The 14,942-nt window shown below is 32.7% G+C and overlaps 1 protein-coding gene across 1 annotated transcript; it reads left to right on the top strand.

Annotated features, from left to right (window-relative positions):
* The first annotated feature begins 11,388 nt into the window (after positions 1-11,388).
* On the top strand, positions 11,389-14,381 carry LOC119662635 (endothelin-converting enzyme 1). Its single transcript, XM_038072294.1, has 2 exons — positions 11,389-13,701; positions 14,222-14,381. Coding segments are annotated over exons 1-2 (2,004 nt in total). The 5' UTR covers positions 11,389-11,698; the 3' UTR covers positions 14,223-14,381.
* Positions 14,382-14,942: the final 561 nt, after the last annotated feature.

The following is a 14,942-nucleotide window of genomic DNA, read 5'->3' as shown; positions in this document are numbered from 1 at the left end:
TAGAATCTCGTCACAAACAAACAACAAGAAAATAAAATAAACAAAAAAAAAAAACAACAATAGAATTAAGGTATTTTTAGTTAAATATAATTTGTTTATTATTAGTTAAGTTACACATAAAAATAAATGTTAGTATAAGGTAATAATAAAAATTAAGGTATGAATAAGTTTAAAATTAAGGTATTATTAAGTTAGTATATAAAATCAGTATCATTAAGTTAATATTAATTTAATAAAAATTAAAAGCAATTCCTTTTAAAATATAAATTAAGTAATAACACACCTTTTTGTTTGAGGGTAACTATTTTGTAAAATTTTAAATGTGCAGCAACAGTAAGCATGCCAGACGCAGACACTTAGAATAGACAATAACAAAGCTGTACAAAGTGCACTCAACAATTAGAAGTCCCGTTTCCAGAATTTATATAAAAAGAGGAATTTTTTAATAGAAAGGCACTCTATGGCAGGCCACGAAGCAGAACACTTGACAGAGCCAGATCAAGTGTATAAACAGGTAATTAAAAATATTTAAATAACATTTTCCTAGTCCATCAGTGTAGCCCTATCGGTAACACTGCTCCTAAGCAACGCAGCCTTGTCGGTAGCGTTGGTTCCAAGCTCATCAGTGTAGCCCTATCGGTAACACTGCTCCTAAGCAACGCAGCCTTGTCGGTAGCGTTGGTTCCAAGCTCATCAGTGTAGCCCTATCGGTAACACTGCTCCTAAGCAACGCAGCCTTGTCGGTAGCGTTGGTTCCAAGCTCATCAGTGTAGCCCAATCGGTAACACTGTTCCTAAGCAACGCAGCCTTGTCGGTAGCGTTGGTTCCAAGCTCATCAGTGTAGCCCTATCGGTAACACTGCTTCTAAGCAACGCAGCCTTGTCGGTAGCGTTGGTTCCAAGCTCATCAGTGTAGCCCTATCGGTAACACTGTTCCTAAGCAACACAGCCTTGTCGGTAGTGTTGGTTCCAAATCCACCATTAATTAAAAATTCTTATTATAATTCTTAATATGTATTATATATTTATTAGCAAATAAGTTATAAATATTGTAAAATAAATTCCGAAAACTAATAAAGAAATTAAAAAAAAATTAAGTGGCTTGAAAATTATTATACGAACGATTCAGGGTTACAGAGAAAAAATATTCTTGTAACGACTCTGGGATCCGGCGAGCAAAACCTCGGCTGATAAAAAGGTTCTTTACAAGTGGCGCCCGAGCAGGGACCCTGAATACAACGTAGGAAACTTCGTAATATAATAATGAGTAAGGAGGATTCGATTTTAGCACGAACCTGGTTGGTCACATCACAGAACTCTTAACTCGAATGAACCGAATTTAAGAACTCTGGAAGGAAAAAAAAATATATCAACGTATATCACACGTGGAATACAAAGGGGCAGATATGAGTCCCACAATGCGCTCATCCATTCAAACAATAGAACATGTGGAAAAATGGTCCTTCCGATATGACGGTGGTGAGGATCCATTGAGTTTCATCGAACACATAGAAGAACTGGCAGACAAGTATAGCATCGATGTAAACTTAATTCCACGCACAATGCCCTTACTTCTCGAAAATAATGCACTAATATGGTATCGCAACAACAATTGTCGTTGGCAGTACTGGACACATTTCAAGGTTGATTTTCTAAAGTTTTTTATCCCGTCTAGATTCTTTAAGCAAAAACAAAAACTACTGCAATCCATAGCCGTCGAAGAACAACAGCAGCAAGTTAAACAACAACGACAGCAACAGCAGCAGACTAAGCAACAGCAACAGCAGCAAGTTAAACAACAACGACAGCAACAGCAGCAGACTAATCAACAACAAGAGCAGCAAGTTAAGCAACAACGACAGCAACAACAGCAGACTAATCAACAGCAACAGCAGCAAGTTAATCGACAACGGCAGCAGCAGCAATTACAAGATACGCTAGAACACGGCGTACAACAACAAGATCCAAGACCTACCAAAGTGAAAATACAGCGAGATCCAAGGCCTATCAGAGAGAAAATACAGCAAGATCCGAGACCTATCAAAGTGAAAATAGAACAAGATCCGAAATCTATTAAATCACCAAAGTTACAACAATACCGAGATCCAAGTCCTATCAATACAACACCTAGCCGAGATTCACAGCAACCACAAGACACGCTAGAACACATCGTACAACAACAAGATCCGAGACCTATCGAAGTGAAAATACAGCAAAACCCGAGACCTAACAAAGGGAAAACACAGCAAGATCCGAGACCTATCAAAGTAAAAATACAACAAGATTCGAAATCTACTAAAGCACTGAAGTTACAACAATACCGAGATCCAAGTCCTATCAATACAACACCTAGCCGAGATTTACAGCAACCACAAGACACGCTAGAACACATCGTACAACAACAAGATCCGAGACCTATCGAAGTGAAAATACAGCAAGACCCGAGACCTAACAAAGGGAAAACACAGCAAGATCCGAGACCTATCAAAGTAAAAATACAAGATCCGAAATCTACTAAAGCACCGAAGTTACAACAATACCGAGATTCAAGTCCTATCAATACAACACCTAGCCGAGATTCACAGCAACCACAAGACACGCTAGAACACATCGTACAACAACAAGATCCGAGACCTATCGAAGTGAAAATACAGCAAGACCCGAGACCTAACAAAGGGAAAAAACAGCAAGATCCGAGACCTATCAAAGTACAAAAGTTACAACAACTACAAGGTACACAAAAGCAAATAGTACAACAGCAAATAAAATTTATTGAAACACAACAAGGCCAACAGGAACAATTACCATACCAAATTAAGGAACGTTGTCTCGAAACAGATGACAAAGTCAGCACAAAAAACCAGCAACGGCAAACGAAAATTTGTTGTACAACCCAACCGGAGAACGATCAGATTGTCACCACGGCCCAAGACGAATTTTATAAAATATTCAAAACTCCGAAGAAACGTTACAGAAGCCAAACACTATAATTTACGACCCAGAGCATGGAAACCACAGATTGGCGATATGGTTTTAGTCAAACACATCCACTATCCAACGCTCAGGCTCATTTTGCTGCAAAACTAGCCCCAGAACCACCGCAGAACTTTGGGAACGGATACAGAGGGACGCTCAAAAGTTAAAACGGGGCCGTCGCCATGTTTTTATGTGCAAAATCAGGAAAAAAAACATAAGGTGCTCATAGCAAATTCTGGTGCCATTCGGGTCGTTCCCCCTTTCCAATGAAGGGAGGGAGTGTGACGAGTTTTAGAATCTCGTCACAAACAAACAACAAGAAAATAAAATAAAAAAAAAAAAAAAAAAAACAACAATAGAATTAAGGTATTTTTAGTTAAATATAATTTGTTTATTATTAGTTAAGTTACACATAAAATAAAATATTAGTATAAGGTAGTAATAAAAATTAAGGTATGAATAAGTTTAAAATTAAGGTATTATTAAGTTAGTATATAAAATCAGTATCATTAAGTTAATATTAATTTAATAAAAATTAAAAGCAATTCCTTTTAAAATATAAATTAAGTAATAACACACCTTTTTGTTTGAGGGTAACTATTTTGTAAAATTTTAACAAATGTGCAGCAACAGTAAGCATACCAGACGCAGACACTTAGAATGGACAATAACAAAGCTGTACAAAGTGCACTCAACAATTAGAAGTCCCGTTTCCAAAATCCGTATAAAAGGAGAAGCAAAGTAAAACACAGAGACTTGGCCACAGCATTTCGAGCAGTGCACATCACCAGAGAGACTTGGCCACAGCATTTCGAGCAGTGCACATCACCAGAGAGACTTGGCCACAGCACTTCGAACAGTGCACATCACCAGAGACTCTATGGCAGGCCACGAAGCAGAACACTTGACAGAGCCAGAGCAAGTGTATAAACAGGTAATTAAAAATATTTAAATAACATTTTCCTAGTCCATCAGTGTAGCCCTATCGGTAACACTGTTCCTAAGCAACGCAGCCTTGTCGGTAGCGTTGGTTCCAAGCCCATCAGTGTAGCCCTATCGGTAACACTGCTCCTAAGCAACGCAGCCTTGTCGGTAGCGTTGGTTCCAAGCCCATCAGTGTAGCCCTATCGGTAACACTGCTCCTAAGCAACGCAGCCTTGTCGGTAGCGTTGGTTCCAAGCTCATCAGTGTAGCCCTATCGGTAACACTGCTCCTAAGCAACGCAGCCTTGTCGGTAGCGTTGGTTCCAAGCTCATCAGTGTAGCCCTATCGGTAACACTGCTCCTAAGCAACGCAGCCTTGTCGGTAGCGTTGGTTCCAAGCTCATCAGTGTAGCCCTATCGGTAACACTGTTCCTAAGCAACACAGCCTTGTCGGTAGTGTTGGTTCCAAATCCACCATTAATTAAAAATTCTTATTATAATTCTTAATATGTATTATATATTTATTAGCAAATAAGTTATAAATATTGTAAAATAAATTCCGAAAACTAATAAAGAAATTAAAAAAAAATTAAGTGGCTTGAAAATTATTATACGAACGATTCAGGGTTACAGAGAAAAAATATTCTTGTAACGACTCTGGGATCCGGCGAGAAAAACCCCGGCATAAGAAAAAAAAGGTTCTTTACAAGATAATAAACAATCATCATCATAAACATTATAAACTAAACTTCATAAATGAAAGATGAAAGATATGTAAAATAAGATATGTAATATGAAAAATATGTGAAAGATTTTGATAGAACTTTTATCACCTATTACATGAGCAGCCCATTGTAACCTTTGCGACTTAATGTATCTCACTATATTTTTATTTCTAAGCAGTTCTTAAATTTCATTATTTGGTCGAAGTTGAATAGTTTCTGCATCAATTTGGATTGTCCCATAGATTTCGCAAACTATTTTTCTTTCAAAAATTTTTAAAGCTTCTTCACTGGATGCCTTCGTCATTGTCCATCTTTCTGAGCCATATGTAGCTACTGGTCTTATTATCGTCTTGTACATTCGTAGCTTACTTTCCTTGGATAGTAGTCTTGATTTCATTAAGTCAAAATATTTGTAAAAACATTTATTTGCTGTTTGTATTCTATTTCTTGCTGCGATTCTGCAATCATTATTGTTGCTAATCAGCGCACCGAGGTAGGTAAGGTTGCTAACAACCTCAACATTGTATTTACCAATTGATATGCGTTGCATACCCGTACTCTCGCTCCTTCTTGCTAATAATATTATATTATTATATATATATTGTATATATTATATATATAATATTATTATATATATAATATTATTATATATATAATATATATATTATATTATTATATTATATTATATTATTGTTATTATATTAATATCTTTTTATATTATTATTTTATTATATTATATTACTGTTATTATGTGATTATATTATTATAATATCATCTTATTATATTACTATATTATTATATCATTATGTCATCATAATATTATATTATTATTATTGCATTATTATAACTATATTATTATTATTAAGTTATATTGTTATTATAGATTATTTGTAGCAAAAGTACAAATATACCATCATTTTCAACTCACTAAATCCATTTATTTTCGTTCATATATCATTAAATTTTCACTGTACACTAATGAAGGATTTATCTTATCAATGTATATAATTTCTAATAAGTGACATCAGTTTCAATACCAATTTTTCAAAAATTTTGTGCACTTTTCAAAACAATTTATACGATTCCACTCATATAAAGCAGAAGCCTTCAATTAGACTACTTTCATATACTATATATAAAAATGGAAAGTAGTGTAGTCTATGAAATGTCCTCCCATGTTTTAACCTTAAATCTACCTTTATATAAATACTTGACACACACCAAAAACAGTGAACAAATCAACATTTTTTTTTCGTAAAATAATGCAAATTGGTTTCATGACATTAGACTGTTAATTATCCTCATAGGGCATTGGTGTTTGCAAGTTTGTTCTGTGTATCCTTTTTAGTGAGTCCTTTTATGCTGGCAGGTATTTTTATTGTCCCACTTCGCGCTACTGTTTAAGTGCAATTTTATTTGCTCCGCGAGTAACCACTGGATGCATACTTGAATTGTGTACCTTAGTTAAGTGATTTCGTTGCTCTGTTTGCACATATTTTGACCAAAAGGATTATATGGAAATAATCATTTGCAGTCATTTATTATAAAAAATTGTTTAGAGTTTTAGTCATACACCCACTTCTTTTAAACAGTCCTTATTTACCATAAATTTCTATAAATTATGAAATAAAAAATTACAGACTGAACTACATCTCATATAAGCCTCGCATGTCTATTGGAATTACGCTGAAAGTGGGTATATATTCTGAAAAAATAAAAAACCATCATATAAATAAAAAGTTTACATTGTCAGACTAACATTCTCTGAGTTATTATAAAAATTTGATCAAATAATTTCCATTTAGCAGCTAATGGTTGCAGTTAGTGTGGAGTAAACCCTTCCCATAGTCAGCCAAATTTCAATAACTTCACTAAAATTTTTGTTCTTGTCTTTTCATTACTATTCGAATCCTTCAAAGCCCACCATTTTGACTTCTCGTAATGTTTAGCTGCACTTTACTAATCTAAAATTTTATATTTAAGCTTAGTTTACTGATTAATTGTCTTTTTTTTTAAATAAAAGTAATTGTTTAAATAAACTAATGATTAATGGGTAGTCCATAATTGATAACCACTTCTTTATGGGAAGTTCAGAAGCTAAATTGACATCAAAAATTGGTTTCGCTGTTTGCTTCAATTTTTTGACAGTTTCACAAAAAGATTTCCTTTCTGTATTCTACTGTTTGCTGCCCCTAATTGTATCTTTGATTATAACAAAATGTTTATTTTGTTGTAAAAATTAGGAGCGAAACGTTTTTGTTTGTTTTACTGTGACCTGCAGTTGGCAAATAATTTTAATTGTGCTTTCATTGGATGTTTAAGTGCTAAATTGAAATCAAAGGTTGTTGTTGATTGAAGTAATGACATTTTGGTTATATGTAAAAGTAAAAGCCTTACTTTTAATTTGTTTTATATCTTCACTAAATAAAGGTTGTTCCAATATGCAAGAATTGCAGATAAATTGTGTACCCGTTCTGGATATCTTACAGTCTCTATTACTATTACTATCCAATAATAAACAATGAGGAATATAATTCATTTTATGGTAGCTCAATTAAGTTTTTCTAGGTCGATATTTGACTACTTTGATGCGTCGATCCATTCATGGCTACAAATTCTTCTTCTACAATATATAAGAGCTGGGCATTCTCCAGGGATTTATAGGAATGCTTCTGTGTCATCCATACCTAGTCTACATTTGTCGGTTTCAGTTAGTCTTAAAATCAGTTTATGCTTGCTAAAAAGCAGCGACCAGTTATCATATCACACCTTATTTTTGAATCTCATCTGTTTAGATTTAACAAGTATTCGGTTTTCTTACTTTTAATAAAAGTATTTTGAGAAAAAAAAGCTTAGTATAGCAAGATACGGTTGCTCGAGGTTGGCTTCCTAAGCCAATTTGTCTGCCACTAAAATCATTGTATGTAGGTATCCCCTATAAAATCATTAAATTGCTAGTAAAAAGATTTTGTAACACATTGAGTTTGTCGGACCTAAAGCTAAAGACTATTTGATATAAAGATTATCCATTTATCACTTTTCTGATAGTAGATGTCTCCTGCAAATATTTATGGAACAAAATTCTAGTCGATTATGCGATTCTCTGGTTTGTAGACTTCATGTTTACAGATGGCTGCACACTGTTCAGTTATAGAACCATATGCATACAAAGCAATGTCATTGGTAGTGATATTGATTTTATTCATTATCCATTCGATTTTGTGTGGTATGATGGTGATGTGTATGCTATTTGTCATGTGTCGTAGAATTATGTGTTCTACATAGAGGCATCTCAAAGTCTTTAGATTGTTTTAACTATATATATGTAAATATGCCAAATTTTGTGATTCAAGAAAATTCTGACGTCATGTCTCTTCTATATTCTGAATGACTATTCAGAACGTTCTACTATGATCGACAAAATGTTTGCAAGGACCCGTACTATTATTTCCTCAAAAAATTATTTTTGTGTGATTTTTTTTCTTTTAAATTTTATTTATAGATTACAATTAAAGTGAAATATATATGTATAAAAAATGTGCTGATTTCATAGAGTAAATATCTTGATTGTCAAACTTTGCATCTTAAAACTGCGCGGAACTAAATTTTATCTCGCAGTTATATTAAGTATTCAATACATAATAATTCTTTGGTAGAGCGTAGCATTGGACCTTTTGCGATCAAGTTTAAGAAACTCTAGATCTAGAACTCTAAATTGAGTCAATCTGATTTCGATATACATTTCTAGTCTGCTAATATGAACATATTTTGTTTTATAAAGTCCATTAAACTAACTGCAAACCTATGGTATATATGATTTTAGAACTTTCAAATGACGGTGCTTCAGAATTATGGGTCAAGCCTTCTAGATGGATATAAAATCCTCAAAAAGCTTTGCGTTTGATGGCATATTAAGTTTTAAAGTTTTATAAAGTTCTTAAAAGTTTTTCGTTGCTTAATCAGGTGAGTATGAGAAGTAGATAAGTGCTATAAAAAATATATTTTCTCTCCATGAAATCAGTCATTAGTTGGTAACCTATATGTTTCATCAACAAAAATTGCGATAAATAGCTACATTGAGATGTTCAATTCTAAATCTAGTTCCACAAAGCAGAAATGAAAACACATCACTTTTTTTTTTAAATTAATTGACCATTAAAAACTCTAATTCATTCACAAATAATCTATCTTTTTGTACAATTCACAACTTTCACTGTAAATTACAACGTAAAATTGCGTCATCCCAGACTGGTTGTATTCCTTATCAACAAATTGAATAAGATCCGCAGCTACAAACGGCAACGTAGTCGGCTTTGACGTTGAAGCGTCTGCGCTTCCAGAGGCAACACTGTACAATCATTGAAAGAGCAAAGAGTGAACAGAGTTCAGTGAAAAAATTGTAGTTATCACGCCTTTTGTATTTAAATTAATAATTTTAATAAAATATATTAAAATTTAATTGAATGTGAAGATACTTTAAAAGCTGTACACAGATACGCACATACCACCACTATAAGTGATCAACATAAATTAATTAATTAAAATTATACACTTGAAAAAAAAACACAAAAGTATTAATAAAATAACAGCAGGGAAATTAGTAAAACGAATACTTATTTGTTCTAAATATAAAGTCTTGACTTTGGTATTAACTAAGCTTCAAATAGCTCCTCACAGATAATTGTGTTACAAATTTATTTACGATTAATATAATTCATTCTTTTCCTTATATACACAATTTTTTTTTTTTCGTTAAAATACATAGTTAAAAATATAAGTTCATTTTTGACAGTGTTGTAGTGCTGGCTATATGATATATGTCATGTAGTCTACCAGTTGTTTCCAGTTAGTAACTTGATTTTGCCCGGATATACCGAAAAATTCTCTGCATTTATTCGATTAGCTCAAAGTTTTAGAAATAAGTTTACCCACATCACTTCAACTAAAACTAAACTAACTCCAGATATATCCAAAATATCAATACTGATATATTCGTGCAGGTCACTATATATTGGGAATGTTGCAACTCTGCAGATGAGTAGAAATTGTACTCTATCTCATATGCAGGTGCCCATCATTTGTTAGGAGAATATCAAAATCTTTGGCGTACCTTTCCTAATTGATAAAGACAAAGTCAAATTTTAACTTGACAGATTGGTTCACTTCTACTTGAGTGTGGAAGTCGTAACTTCTCAAAATGACGCTATCCGTTGGCTATGACTTCAACTCTAAATTTAACATAAGATGTATGGCTACTTCGTGGTATTATAAAATGTCATTAATAGCAGATATATCAAGACTTTATATTCATTAAAATAATAACTAGTCTCCATCGTCTTCTTTACAAACATTTTGGTAAACTTAGCATACAGTTTTTGGATTATTTAAATAGTTTTTCAAATTATTTGAAAATTAGTTATTATATCCTATACCATAATAGGAGTTTAAAAGCTCTATACATATATAAAGAGTCATGCATTTCTAGGATTTAGTTTGGCAACATTCTAGCAGGGATATCATCTAAGGCATTATGGGTTTAGCCTGAGGTTTACTCTCTTTATAATATGTATCGTTTAGCAATCGTTGATTGTGTTAAAATTGTAAAAACTTAGTACAAAACAGGGTGCTTTTATAATTTGTATATTTCGCATTGCATATTCATCAGTGATGAGGTCATCAAACAAAATTGTCGCATCTGGAGTAGTAAATATCCACAAAAAGTGACGCTATGGTATGGCATATGGTTGGAAAGTGTAACACGTCCGCACTTTTTTAAAGGTGTGACGATAATCTTATATTCTGTGTGTTCCATCCATATAATAACCAATTCTTTTGACATTATTTTTGAAGATACGAATGTAAAGGATATAGAGAATGTCACCATAAGCCACACTAAATATTAGGTGAAAGTGCGAGCAGTATGTGATTTCACTTTTTAGTGTTAGGAATTGGCCATCTATATCGTGTGTTTTTTTTAGTAGAGGTACGTATATAATCGTGACCAAATGAAGAATTTTTCAATTGCCACCACTATGAAAGTAGTCGAACATTAGTCGAATTATCCGACTAGCTATAGCCAGCTATAGGTCAATGAAACGATGTCTTATTTCGTAATTATTGATCTGATATATGTATATAATATACTAAAAGAAAAATTTGATCAAAATAGAGGTTTTTTATTTTCGCTTATTTCTGGAAGCACAAAGTAAGTAACCCTGTATATTAATTTATGTTTATTTATTTTTTTTTTGGCAACTAATTGAAACTTTGTTTTTAATTATTATTATTTCTTGAAAAATGAATTTACATCTAAATCAATTTTAGAAGAATTATAGAATATAGAAGTATATATATATAGTACATAAATATATATAGTACATAAGTAATGGACAATAAATTATTATATGTGTAATGAAAATAATTGCATAAATTAAGATACGAAATAAAATATTATAAAAACATAAATTATTTAAGTGTAATATAAAGTTCTTGATTTCAATAAATTGACGATTTACCACTCCATTTGTAATTTATTTTAAATTTTGATTTTATTCAATTTTATAATACTATTCTTAAGTCGAACGATTTGAATACAACTTTTTTGAAGTGTACTTAATTTAAATATTTCGCTCGCGAGAGACAAAGATAAGCCACACCGGGTACTAACAAAATAAAAGACGCATTTAAAGCTGATAACGAACTATAAAAGAATTAAAATAAAAAGTTTGTTTAAGCGGGTCCATTCAGTAGATTTTTAGCAACTTATTGAAATAGAAACGCGACTCAGAAACTTGAACGGGGAGGTTAAAGAGTAACGCATCGGAAAGGCACACAACTACAAACCTTAGACCGGTAAAATATTATTGCAATGTTAACATATAAAAATAGGAACTTGCTCAAATTATTCAAAACGCATAAAGTCGAAAAAAATTCGGGCTAACATTCAAGCCAACACAAAAAGAAAATAAGCACTCGAATAAAGATTCCAACATTGCTTTAAATAACACTCTGTCAACACAGAATTGGAATATATTTGCCAGAAGTCTTCAGAAGAGTAGTAATACCACGCACATATATGTGGGCTTTGTGGTTAATATATTTAAGCGGACTGGGAGTCTTGCTGTTAATAAGTGCGAAGTCTATAACGCACATCTCTGATTCGGATGAATGGCAAAATGTCAATCAAACGTGCTTAACACGTGCGTGCGATAAAACCGTCAATATACAACATTTGGAGAAATTACGGAGCTATATGCGTCCTGAAGTAGATCCATGTGAAGACTATCATCAATATGCATGTGGCAATTGGCGTAAAATTCATCCAAATGGCACAACAATGATAAGAAGGGCGGATGATCTTTTAACAGAGAAATATGTTAAGCTATTCGAAGATGCCACAAATCATACACTGTGGCAAGAACGTGATATTGTCTTCGAAAAATTGGTGAAATATTATCATGTATGTAAATCAAGTGAACAAGTAGAACCCCTTAAGCTACGTGGTTACTATGATATTCTCCATGCCAACAGTATGTGGCGTCTTCAAGGGTATAACTGGCAGGCTGCTTTAGCCGAATTCGGGCGTTATGGATATAAGAAAGAATTCATGCAAACACAAGTGAAGCAGGCAAATGCTACTAGCCATCGCATGCAAGTTGTATCCGACAGCGTCGAAAAGAAACTAAACTTAACAAGCGAAATTTTTGATATACTCGCCGATTATACGAAATTGGACTTTGATACGCTTAAAAACGAATTTCAAAAATTGGAAACAGATTTTGACAATCTAGTTAATAAGACACGTGCCGGCCACACTGAAGAATTTAATGATAATTTACCACTAGTTGGGTATACCTTAACTGAGTTAAAAGAAGAATGCCCAGAAATTGATTGGCAACTCTTTCTAGATATACAAATGGGGCGTCCAATATTAGGCACAGAACTGATTTGGATTTATGACATGGAGTTATTAAAAAATTACGCTAAGTACCTTCATCAAGCCGACAATAGCTTAATGTTCCTGTACACGGTGGCTGGTTACCTCAGCTATTTACGACGTCAGTCTCACGGTATTTTAAGTTTGGGCGCCAACAGCAATAACTGTATACGGCATATGCGCAAGAATATTTACATACCGATGACTTATGTCTACGAGCATGCATACTACGGCCATAAGCGCGCAGAAAGCGATCCGGTTATAAATTTCATATTCAACCAGTTAAAGCTGGAATTTAAACGCACACTTGAAATCAACAAAATGCAATTCTCGGCGGAAGTACTGACGTATCTGCAAGATAAGCTTACTACGTTGCATCTAAATTTAGGAAATTTGCCTGTGAATGTGACTAAGCAGTTTTACGTCGATTATATACACAATTTGAATGTAAGCGAGAGCTTCTATAGAAACCATTTGCAAGCACTTGAGCATTTCTACATACATCAGCGTCATCTAGCCGATATGAAGGAAACCGAACACATCAATCCCTGGTATACATTCAATTACCAAGAACCTGAATTTCCAGACTCGCTAGATGCCACACCACATTATTTCTGCCTCAGCAATATGATCATCATACCGCACGCGTATTTACAACGTCCTTTTTACCACCAACAGTTCTGGCCAGGCTTACTTTATGGCGACTTGGCAGCAACTCTGGGACACGAGCTATTACATGCGTTCGATAATGAGTTCTTGGAGTATGATCATATGGGTAACTTAAGTGATATGGAGCAAGTTATTGTAGAAAATTCTAATTTCAAGAAAAATCTTGATTGTATAGAGCAGGATACAGAGTTTGTATCGGAGCGTATTGCTGATATCAGTGGCACACGTTTAGCACTTAACACATTTTTGCGCAATCCAACATTTCTACAGCATAATGGCAAAATATTCTTTCTTCAACTTGCGCAGTTCTTCTGCGGTTCTATGGATTCGACTACTTTTCACCTAGAGGATCCATACCATGATGTAGACAGTTTACGCTTGAATTACATGTTAGCCAACACACCAGAGTATGCAAGAACGTTCAACTGCCCGATTGGAAGTCCTATGAATCCGGCAGTAAAGTGCGAGTTGTGGTAAATTTAATAAATATATTTTAAGTGAAATAATCATGCTAAGTCATAGTTAAAGCGATTACGTTTTTAGGTTAGCATTTAAGCATACACATTATTTATGTGTAATAAATTTAGTATTTCAACTTTACTAGCATTTATATAGTCCGGCAATTTGCACACATATAATAACAATTTCAATGTATATAAATATGGAGTAATACTTTTTATTAAAACAAAAAAATATAAAGCTAAATTTATGAGTATTTACGAAGCTGAAAAAAAAAATACAAAAAAAAAATTTTATAATATTTATAAAAATTTATTATTATTTAAAAAGATGAGTGTATGTATGAATTAAATAAAACCATTTGTTTTATGTGTATATATATACATACACAGATATACATCTACATAAAAACATATAATATAGTTTATTTATAGTATTATCTTATAGCTACTGTTTATGTAAAATATGTCCATTAATATATAAATAAAACTTATAATACATGATATGACAACTGATTTTATTATATTATTATAGAATATTTATTTGAATCACGGATTGTTGATAAAAGGTATAATTCTTGTTCTGAACTTCGCGGACGGACAGACGTAAAATGTGCCGAAATGCAAAGTTTCGGATTCAGTTGAACAAATAAATCCATCAGTTAAACGTATGTACGTAATATTTCCACCGAAAATCGGCAATTTTTTTTAAATTTTAATTATATCAAAATTTTTCAACAAATTTGTAGATAATATATTTTTTATACAAATTAATTTATTATTTTAGAAACATATATACATGTTTATATATATATACAAAACCATACCATTATATGAATTAAAAATAAAAATTTACAAATATATATACATATACCATATATAGATACTTGTGTACACACATACATGCACACTTACATATAGCGTATATATATTACAATTTTAAATCTATGCATTTATAATACTATATCTTGAGATAATTTTTTCATTAATTACATTCACACCACTCACCTTGCTTAAAGCAATATATAATGAACTGAAGTTAGTATTTGTGATCTAGAGTTGACTGGAAACTGAGCTTAGTTCTAGATTATGTAGAAAACAATTCAATATATCAAAGTAGATTTAAATTTATGATCCTAAATATTTTAATAGAATATTCATAAACTCAAGTAATAATCTCAAGTAACCAGCCCTGTAATCAAGTAACATAGTACCACTGCAAATTACCAACAGGAAGGTACATGTACTTACAATTT

Source organism: Teleopsis dalmanni, chromosome X, assembly GCF_002237135.1.
Source record: "Teleopsis dalmanni isolate 2A chromosome X, ASM223713v2, whole genome shotgun sequence".
NCBI classification, from domain to species: Eukaryota; Metazoa; Arthropoda; class Insecta; order Diptera; family Diopsidae; genus Teleopsis; species Teleopsis dalmanni.
The sequence above is the reverse complement of the archived record's forward strand: the minus strand, read 5'-3'. Positions and strand labels throughout refer to the sequence as shown.